Source organism: Chelonia mydas, chromosome 14 (assembly GCF_015237465.2).
Source record: "Chelonia mydas isolate rCheMyd1 chromosome 14, rCheMyd1.pri.v2, whole genome shotgun sequence".
Lineage (NCBI taxonomy): Eukaryota > Metazoa > Chordata > Testudines > Cheloniidae > Chelonia > Chelonia mydas.
This window is the reverse complement of record NC_051254.2, coordinates 35,671,851-35,682,348: the sequence shown is the minus strand read 5'-3', so window position 1 is coordinate 35,682,348 and position 10,498 is coordinate 35,671,851. Positions and strand designations below refer to the sequence as shown.

Genomic DNA, 10,498 nt, shown 5'->3' with positions numbered 1-10,498 from the left:
TGGTGAAATAACACCTCCAAGGGGCTTAAAAAGAAAAAACAAACAAACAAGAAAACCCAAGTCCAATGCTGGGGATTCCACAAGCTCCCTTGGAAGCTATTCCAGAGTTTAAATACCCACATGGTTAGAAAGTTTTCCTCATCTCTAATCTAAATCTTCCTCCCCGCATATTAACACTTTTACCTCTCATCCTTCCTTCAGTGGCCATGGGGCACAACTGATCCCCAGTCTCTGTATAACAGCCCTTAACATGTCTGCAGACCATCACCAGTTTGCTTTTCTCAAGACTAATAGACCCACTTTTTTTAACCATTCCCCACAGCTCTGGTTTTCTAAATCTTTGATCGTTTTCTGTTCCTCTCCTCTGGACTCAATCCAATTTGTCTTCATCTTTTGTAAAGTGTGGCGCCCAGAACTGGACACAGGACTCCAGCTGAGGCCTTCCCACTGCTGAGCAGAGCGGGACAATGACCTCCCGCAACTTACCTACAACTCTCACATTAATACACCCCAGAATGATACCAGCCTTATTCTCAGCTCCGTCAATGGGTGAAAGGCAGACAGCATCTGAGTGAGTCCATTAAAGACCATTCTTTCTCTTCTCCTCCCCCCCGCCACATTATTCAAGACAAGGGACACTGGGAGTTTGAGAAACTAAATTCTACTTTATTCTTTTCAAACCAAGAAATAAAAGCTAATTCCCCCCCAATAATCGAATGCCCAGCTCAGCATGGTGCTTTTGAGCCCCAGCTCAGCACATTGCTGCTCCTGCCACACATGCGCCCCAGGGAAAGAGGAACAAGTTAAAGCTGGTAGAAAAGTGCTAACAATCCATGAGAGAGGCATTTTCCCAGCCTCCTCCTCTCAGCAATGGGGAAGAGGATGACCCCTCTTCACATCAATCCTCTTGGGGCTTCACTGATAGCCCTTTAGAGTTCAAGGACGACTTTACCCAGCACTCATAGAACATTTCCTCTCTCTCTGGGACTTCTGCAGTGAGTTCACAGTTCTCAGACTCAGCTCTCTGGCTCGCAAGAGCAAACAGTGTCCTTTCAAGGCCCTGGCCACCCACCAAACCACCCTCTCCCCCTCATGGCTGTATCTCACATCACTGCAGTGATCTAGGGTGAGCAGACATCCCGATATTATTGGGACAGTCCCAATTTTAGGGGACTTGTCCCGTGTCCCGACCTTATATCGGTCGGGATGCCCTTTGTCCCGATATCGGGGACTGTCCGGACCACAGCCGCCGGCGCCGCTCACCGCTTCTTCCTGGGGCAGCTCCCGGCGCCCGCCCGCTGGCAGGAGCCGGAAGTGCGGCCCAAGGCACAGAGGCAGCGAGGAGGGCTCTCCTGCGTGCTGCAGGGGCAGGGCTTGCAGGCGCCGGCAGAGGGCAGAGAACCCTCTGCTCCCGCCTACCCGACCCGCAACCCTAGGAGCCAGAGGGATCTGCCTGCCGGATGCTTCCCGGGACGGGATCCGCGCCAGGTAAGCACTGCTGAGACTCCCCACCTCACCCCCTGGCAGGTCCCTCTGACTCTTAGGGTGGGGGGGCTCTGCTTGCTGCCGGCGCCTGCAAGCCCCGCTCCGCGGCTCCAGCAGCTCCCATTGGCACTTTCCCCGGCCAATGGGAACCACGGAGCTCGCGCTTTTGGCTGGTGCAGCACATGGAGAGTCTGGAGACCCCCCTCGCCGCTCTCACCCTAGGAGCCAGAGACCTCCCAGCAGGGCTGGTGAGTGCGGCCAGGGAAGGGGGCAGGGTGCGATGGTGAGTGTCTGGGAGGTGTGTGAGGGGCACTGGGCTGTGAGGGTGTGGAGGGTGCTGGGCAGTGGGGGAGGTTTGTGTGTTTTGGGGTGCTAGGCAGTGGGGCCCTGTTGAGGGGTCCTGGGCAGTGGGGGTCTGTGTGGGGCATTGTGTAGTTGTGGTGGTGGGGCTGTGGGGAAGGGCACGGGGAAATCTGTGTGTATTGGGAAACTAGCAAGTGGGGGTTCTGTGTGGGGTGCTGGGCAGGTGTGGTGGGGCTGTGGGCAGGGGGGCGCTGGGTAGGGGTGGTGGCATGCACAACACTGTGCATTTGCTCAGGGGGTGCAAGGCCTAGCGGATCCAGGGGGCACTGGGCAGGGGAGCTGTGTGGCGCAGCATGGGCCCACCCCCAACAGGAAGGGGCACGCTGGTAGCACAGGGCCAGGCAGACCAGTGTGCCTCTGGCCATGCCATGCATGTCCCATTGTCCCCTGGCCCCGTGACTTCTATTGGGGGCTGGAGCTGGGGCCATGAGTCCTTGCCCTGTGGCTTGTGGAGCGGGCTGCAGCAGGTGCCGTACACCCCTCTTGCAGCTTCCTAGGGCTGTGTGCCCTCTCTCATGGCTCCGGTCGGGGCTGTGCACCTGTGTCTGTCGTCTGTTCACCCCCCCCCCAGCCCCCCTCGCCCAATGTGTCCTGATATTTCACTCTTGCGATCTGGTCACCGTACAGTGATCAGAAAGTAACTTCGTTCCCTATTTCAGTTTCTGATTCTTGGAGTCCGTATCCAGAACTTGCCCTCATAGTTTTTGCTGACAGATACTGATTATTTTCCTTGTTCAAAGAAGAAGCAAATCGGATGTGAAAGGAAAATCAGTAAGGACTATTTTGGCAAATTATCATTTGTCTTTTGCAGTCCCCAAGAAATCTGAACTACATCCTGTCAAACTAATTTAATATCAAAATACATGACAAAACAACCTTCATCAAAAAGAGAAAAAAACATAGTCCAGGGTGGGCTACAAACCACTTTCCCGTTCATGAAGTGAAATCCCAGAGAATCCTAAAACTCAAAATCTTGGGAACAAATTTTCCCATTTCCTGCTGAGCAGGCTAAAACTGCTTTACTCAGCACGGCTGCATTATTTGGCTGGGTTATTGACAAAAGTTTTAGCATTGTTGTCATAAAAGAAAGAAGGGGAAAAAGACAAACAACCAAAAACCTCCTATCTACAAATGATCTGTATTTGGCTGGAAAAACTCCAGATGCCACTGTACCAATAGATGGAGGCTGAGATTGAAGCTCAAACTGTGCTTTGGGGTTCATCTGAATTCCCCCTTCAGGAATGTGACATTTTCTTCTCCAGCCCTCAGGGGCCTAACTGAGGTTCAAAGAAATCAAAGCCTGATTCCTAAGCATGGTGGGAAAAGGACACTGTGATAAATGATACACATGAAGGTGGAGGGGTTGAAAGGGAAAAGGATAAACTCTCCATGGTTCAAACTGAGGCTGCTCTGTGAGAGAAGATGTGTGAGGTTGATGGGGAAGGAGGAAATCCCCCAGATTCACCCTATCCCTCTCAAATAACACAGAAGTTAAAACACCACATTATTTTACTATCCCTGCTCCCGCTTTTTTAGAATCTATTGAATGCTGGTGTATAAGGGAGAAACAGCACAAAAAATTAAATGCTTTTCAGCATAACCTGGAGCAGTGTGAGGATGTCTGGGAATGAGACAATCTCACTGCAAAGGGGGCACTTAGTGACTCTGACAATCACTTTGCTAATGGGGGATTGGAATAAACTGCTCAGGGTCAGTCTAGATTAGAAAAAGGGGAGAAGGAACAAAGGAGACGCACTAGCTAATCCCAACCACTTTTCCCGCCCTAGACAGACACTCGGAGGCTGATATCATCCCTCCCCATTTATTCCCTCTCTGGAAGGCACAGATTTGTCTCAGGTCACCCTGCAAGCTGCTGACAGAGTTGGGAACAGAGCGAGGTCTCCTGAGTCCCAGGCCAGTGCTCTATCCACTAGGCAACGCTGCTTCCCTCTCAGAGGCCAATGCTGCTGTAGCAGAGGTGGGAAATCCAAGCTTGCAACAAAAGGCCCTGTGGGAATCAGTCTCTGCTAATGGTGCTGTCTGAATGCAGCGGGGGCAGGGAGAAGGGGCAGAGGGGGTGAGTGAGAAGAGGCAGCACCTCTCTACCCCTGTGCTCTCCCTCGCCTCTTATCCCATCATCCCCAAACACTCGACAGCCCCAGCACCCAGCTCCTCCTGCTTCCCGGCGCCACCAGCCCCAACCGTTCAATCCCCAGTGTCCTCCCCATAACCCATCACCCTGGTCCCTTAACAATTGATACCCTGGAGCCCAGCACCCTGGGGAATTTGGGGAGGGAGAAGTTACCAGCCCCCAGGGACACTTCACCTGCAGGGAACAGCTCCAGGTAAGTGGGGGAGCCCAGCCCAGGGACTGGTGGAAGATGGGGGTGGAGACAGGGGTCTAGAGTGAAGGTGCAGCCTGGCCCAAGTGTCCTTCTCTTCATCTCCATGGCAGGTGGATCCTGGCTGGGAGGGGAAGGGACGGAGGGGGGGACTTCAGCCAGGCAGAGGGAGCAGCTGGAGGAGTTTCTCTCTCTCCCTTCCCCACCCTGTGGCCCATCAGCTCAGCAGTCAGGGCTGGAGCACGGGCAGATGGGGGCTTCTCCTCCTCTGCCTGGGGTTTGCTTAGACCAGGCAGACCCAGAGGGTCACTGACCAGCTGCTGCTCCACTGCTCCTGGATCCTCACCCCAGCAATGGGCAGTTGGGTCCTTGAGAGCGAAATCCCCCTGATGTGTGCGGGAACGAGGAAATGGGCTTGTCACCATGGCTGGCTCCAGTCAGGGCACTCAGAGAATTTCCCTGCTGTGTGGAGGAGTCTCTGATGTCCAGCATGGCGTTAGCTCCACTTGGAGCATTTTCCACGCTGACAACTTCTCAGAAGTTTCTTCCCTGTGCGGATTTGCAGATGCCTGACACTCTGGGAGCACCAAATGAACCTTCCCCCACATTCCAGGTCTCTCTGTTGTGTGGCTCACTGAAGCGTGAAGTCAAACTGTATCTTTTCCCACAGTCAAGCTATTCCTAGGGTCTCTCAGCCTTGTGGATTCTCTCATGTTTGGTAAGTGCTGAGCTCTTATTGAAGCTTTTCCCACAGTCAAGGCATTTATAATGCGTCTCTACAATGGGGATTCTCCCATGTTTCATAAGGTATGAGCGCGACTGAATGTTTTCCCACACTTAAGGCATTTATAGCGTCTCTTTCTGTGTGCACTCTCTGGTGTGCAGTAAATTTTGATTTGTGTATGAAGCTTTTCTCACAGTCCAAGCATTTAAGGGGTCTCCCTCCTGTGTGGATTGCCTGATGATTAGTAAGTTTTATTCTGTCAATGAAACTTTTCCTGCAGTTGAGGCATTTATAGGGTTTGTTGCTTGTGTGAATTCTCTGACGCTTAATAAGGTGTGAGCACTTTATGAAAGTTTTCCCACAGTCAAGGCATTAATACGGTCTCTCTCCTGTGTGCACTCTCTGGTGTATACTAAGTTTTGATTTCTGAATGAAGCTTTTCCCACACTCCAAGCATTTATGTGGTTTCTCTCCTGTGTGGGTTTTCTGATGTGTATTAAGGGTTGATTTCACACTGAAACTTTTCCCACACTCAAGGCATTTATAGGGTCTTTCTCCTGTGTGAATTCTTCCATGTTTAGTAAGGGATGAACTTTTGCTGAAACTTTTCCCACACTCAAGACATTTAAAGGGTCTCTCTCCTGTGTGTACTCTCTGGTGTATAATAAGGAGTGACTTCCAACTGAAGCTTTTCCCACAGTCTACGCATTTATAGGGCTTCTCTCCTGTGTGGGTTCTGTGGTGTGAAATAAGATGTGAGCTCTGACTAAAACTTTTCCCACACTCAAGGCATTTATGGGGTTTCTCTCCTGTGTGCAGTCTCTGGTGTACAATAAGAGATTGCTTCCTACTGAAGCTTTTCCCACAGTCTAAGCATTTATAGGGCTTCTCTCCTGTGTGGGTTCTGTGATGTGCCATAAGCTGTGACCTCTGACTAAAGCTTTTCCCACACTCAAGGCATTTATAGGGTTTCTCTCTTGTGTGCAGTCTCTGGTGTGTAATAAAGTTTGACTTCTCAGGGAAGCTTTTCCCACAGTCCAAGCATTCATAGGACTTCTCTCCTGTGTGGGTTCTCCAATGTGTAAGAAGGTTTGCACTGAATCGGAATCTTTTCCCACAGTCAAGGCATTTGTAGGGTTTCTCTTCATTGTGACTTGTCTGCTGGACTGTGGTTTCCTTGTGATCTTTACATCTTCTGCCACGTTCAGTGGATTCATCCAGTTTCTTCCTGGTATAGTTTTCCAGCTGCATCTCTGATCTGTGTCGATCTCCCCAGGCATTTCTCTGCTCCAAGCACTGGGAAAAATTCCCTTCAGCTCTTCTCAAAAACATCTCCTGCGGTTCCACTTTCCCAGGACCTTCCTGCTGCTGAATCTCCTCCTTGTTCTCACTCACTGTCCTATCACCTGCTTGGAGAGAGAGAATCCAGACAGGAGTCAATGCCTGTGCCGGGGAGAAGGGACCGAAAGGGGAATAGCAAAGAGGGAAAACACAACACAGTGACTGCTGGGGAGATGGAGACATTGGATTCTGCCTCCACATCCCACCCAAACATTTCCAGGGAAGTAAAGTCAGGGAGGAAATTCCCGACAGCTAACAGGATGGCTGGGAAGCCGTGACTGATATTTGCCTTGATGCTACAACACCTGCTGACTGCAGCCCTGATCTGGGTGAGATGGGGCAGAACTGGGGGCTCTCGCTCACAGCACATTTCGGGAGTCTCAGCTTTTTCCTTCACTCGCCAGACGGTTCTGTCTCAGTTTCCCTGACTCCTCACCTGTGCAGGTGCCTCTTGGGCTCCCTCTTTCCTCAGAGGCCTGGAGATCTGGGACCCACGGCTCTTCCCCTCGTTCCAGCCGGGCGATCAGGTCAGGTTTGGGAGCGGGGAATCCTGGACAGGGGGTGAAATCAGGCAAGGTCAGGGCGCATGGAACATTGATAGAGTATTTGTCACAAGGAACATTCCCTGAGATTAACCTGACCCTACATGGGACCGTGGTAACTCAGACCCCGTGGGAGCAGCAGAGATCTGAGGGTGCAGAGGTGTTGCTACCCTCTCACTAGGAGGTCTCAGGGTAGATGTGCTCTGGGGGACTTGCTGACACACACACAGCTCGGGTGTTAAACTCCTGCCTATTTCCAAGCCTGCAGAACATAGAGCCCTCCCCACAGATGGAGCAAGGTGAATGGTGTGTGAAGGAGAAATAATACAGACAGGGCAATACCCTGCTTCTGACCCCTGGACAGCTGGAGAGATGGGGATGAATTAGCCTGCCCATTAGTTTTCTGGCTCCCCTGTTCCCTTGAATGGGGTATAGAGATGCAAGTCTCTCTCACACTGGAGATGTGGACTATGCGACCCTCCTCCTCCAATCTAACTGACCAGGGAAGAACCTGACCAGATTCAGACACGCAGACCCCATGGCTTCCATTAGCTGAGGCCACAGGAATCCCTTACCTAGCGAGGTCACCGTCTCATAGTTCTCCTGCATGACGTCCCTGTAGAGGGCTCTCTGAGCAGGGTCCAACAGAGCCCCCTGCCCCTCGGTGAAATACACAGCTACCTCCTCGAAGGTCACCGGCATCTGAAACAACAAGTCTCCCCCATTCAGCACCTGCTGCCCCAGCCACAGTCCCTCTAGTCACAGGGGAGGAGGCCCAGAGAAGCAGAATCCCACCCCCACTCTGCTCAGAGCAGCCGGGAGGCTTTAAGGCATGGGGAGAAGGTGAGAGCTCCTTGTCCCCCCCAGCAGACGAAGCAGGGCAGGGTCTTCTCATTTCCCACACGCCTGCCAGCCACAGGCTGAGACGGGAAGCAGAGCTCTGAGCCGGGGACAGGGACAGGAATCCCGACAGCTACCCTTCGTATTTCACAGCAGCCTCTAGCCAGTGGGGTCAGGCTCCAGCACTGGGAGTCTGGTCACTTTTCCCAGCCCTGCCCAGGGGGGTGTTTCCTGTATCAGAAATTGGGGAATGTTCCCCCCTCCCGCCAATGGGCCTGTTCAAAAAATCAGGCTCCATATTGAATGTGCCCCAGCAGGTTTATCACACCCTGTCCCCTCTCTGTCTCATCCTGTGTGTTTCCTGCCCCTCCCCATCTACACCAACCTCCCGCAGCTCCCTGAAAATCCCCTGCCTGAGCTGGCTCCATCACAGCCATTTCCCTTCCCTGTCCCCTGGAAGACGGGAGGATCTGGAGTGAAACGTGGACGTGATTCCTCAGCCTGTCAGGACGAGAGGGGCGACGGGGGAGGTTTCAGAAGGGGCTTGAGTCCATTTCACACCCTGATTCCCCCCAGGCTCCCTCCCTGCAGACAGACGCTCTGGGCTCTGCTACGCTAGGAAAACTCACAGATACTTTAGCACAACACAGACCCGGCCCCTCCCTCCAGCACTGAACCCCCAGGACACTTTTAAACCTCCCCAGGGACAGAGTCTCTGAGACAAATGCTAGAAAAGAGCAGAATCAAAGGAACCACTTTGGGGGATTTCCCCTGATATTGGCCCCGAGGGCAGTGTGTCCCCACAGCAGCTAGGACTAGGCAGAGGCAGAGCCTGGTTTTTCCTCTGTCAGCTTCTCCCCTTGTTCCTAGGAGAGTCAGGCTGCCCAGGGGGATGCAGGGAATGGATCCGGGTGGGTCTGGGAGCTGGGATCCTCCCTCCCCACCTCTTGCTCCTGCTACCCCTTTCGGTCTCACCATTCCCCTTCCTGTCTCCTTCCCTCTCCCCTCTGCCTGGGAGAACGGGGGACTGTCCCATTCCCGTGGGCGCTCGCTCTCCAGTGTGAGCCTGGCTGTGTCACTGAGGGCAGCAGCTCTGGGACCTGCAGACCCACGAGGAGCCCCCTCCCTCTTCGGTACAAACTCACCAGCAGGTCCCTGAAAGGGGCCCTTTGTGCAGTCACTTTCCTGCCCGACCTCAGCCCTTTCCCCCAGATCTCTCCCCTCACCTGCAGGCTCCGACTCAGGGGCTGGTGTCGGCAGAGCCCGGAATTGCCCCAGGGGTTGTTTCCACCCACCGGAGAAAGCCCTCCCCCTCTCCCAGTTGGACACAGAGGGGGGTTATTGAAGGTCTCTCCTTGGCACAGATCCCGCTGTGGGAGCAGTAGCTGCTCAATCTGGGCCCCAGATCACAATGCAGGAGGGAGCATCAACTGACCCAGGAAGATCAATTAACTCCCAGGCGCTAATATCATGGGTAAGGCTCTTTTAGAGTCACGGGTATTTTTAGTAAAACTCAGGGACAGGTCACGGGCTGTAAACAAAAGTTCATGGCTCGTGACCTGTCCATGACTTGTACTGTATCCTGGACTAACACTTGGGAGTGCCACGGGTGGGTTGTGCCACAGAGAGGCCATGGATGGGGGGCGGGGGGATGCGGGTGGTTGTGGTATGGCTAGGGGGGCATCATGGGTGTTGGGAGTTAGCGGCCCAGGGAGCTCCGCGGGGGCTCGGGGAGTGGGCCTGGGGGGCACTGTGGGTGCTCGGGTGGGAGCAGCCCAGGATCCCCGCTGGTGCTGAGGGGCGGGGTTGACAGGGCTTGCAGCCTCCCTGCCCGGCTTCTCAGAAGCGGCGACATCTCCCTCCCTAAGCTTCTAGCTTCCATGACCTCCGTGACAAACTCACAGCCTTAATCATGAGCAGAGACAGACACCAGCCTCCTCTGCCTTAGCAGTAACCAGCCCCCCAGCCTTCCTTATGAGGTCAGTTCAGCTGCATTTGCCCAACTGGTCTCACACCAGAACAGAATCAGAGAACCAGGTTGAACCGATATGTTTAACTGAACTGGAACCAGACTTAAACCAGCATTTTTCCTCTTACTCGGTGAATCTGAATCGAACTCAGGGAAAAATGGCTTCCAGTTAAAATAAAGTTTCAGCAATTTTTCAGCTTAATATTTGACAAAATAAAATAAAACCTACTCTGATCTCACTCATGATAAAACAAGACAACAAAACAACACCCAGGCATGTGATCGCTACCGGAACGGCCTGTCCCAGTAGGAGAAGAGAAGGGGGCAGCCCACAGGAGCAGGGAGGGAGGGGGGAGAGAAGTGGGGCTCCCTGTCCCAGAAGTTAACATTAACTCTTCAAGCGCAAGGGAAAAGGCTGCTCAATTCTTCTTCCCCTTGGACAGGCCTCCTCTCACCCGTCCCCACCCCTTAGGGCAGCTCCTCCCTCCAATTGCCCCACCTGAGGGAGGCCCCAGGCCCCAATTTCAGTTCTCCACTGAAGCAAGCCACAGGGCTCACTCCCACCCCCCTCACCCCTTCTGGGGCACTGCCTGGTAACTGAACCATTTTGGAGTGTCATTACCGAACTACAACCGAACACACCGATTGCCACTGAACCCAAACCAAACCCCAATTCCACTCCTTGCATCTAGCAGTGACTCTGGTTGGACACCGAATCCTGTGCAGAAATCAGACCAGCCCCTGTTCAGTCCTGTCAACCCAGGAGTCAGACCCCCCCAAATAAGGACATTGTCTTTAAACACAAATATGAAATTGGAAGCAGGGTGTGTGCAGGAGGGTTTCTGGGTGGACATTTGCCCAGTAAATTCTCAACCCTTCGAGATAAATCTCC

The 10,498-nt window shown here is 53.2% G+C and overlaps 1 protein-coding gene across 3 annotated transcripts in view; it reads right to left on the bottom strand.

Annotated features, from left to right (window-relative positions):
• Positions 1–312: 312 nt before the first annotated feature.
• LOC102944114 (zinc finger protein 436) overlaps positions 313–10,498 on the bottom strand; it is a 156,854-nt gene continuing 146,668 nt past the window's right edge. The window contains exons 2-4 of one of the 3 annotated variants that reach the window (XM_043528130.1): positions 7,373–7,499; positions 6,692–6,805; positions 313–6,323 (exon numbers count right to left, since the gene is read on the bottom strand). In XM_043528130.1, the coding sequence (XP_043384065.1) occupies positions 5,287–6,323; positions 6,692–6,805; positions 7,373–7,499 (1,278 nt within the window). In that variant the 3' untranslated portion in view covers positions 313–5,286. The remainder of the gene's footprint in view (positions 6,324–6,691; positions 6,806–7,372; positions 7,500–10,498) is intronic. The other 2 variants (XM_043528131.1, XM_043528129.1) reach the window with 2 other exon arrangements.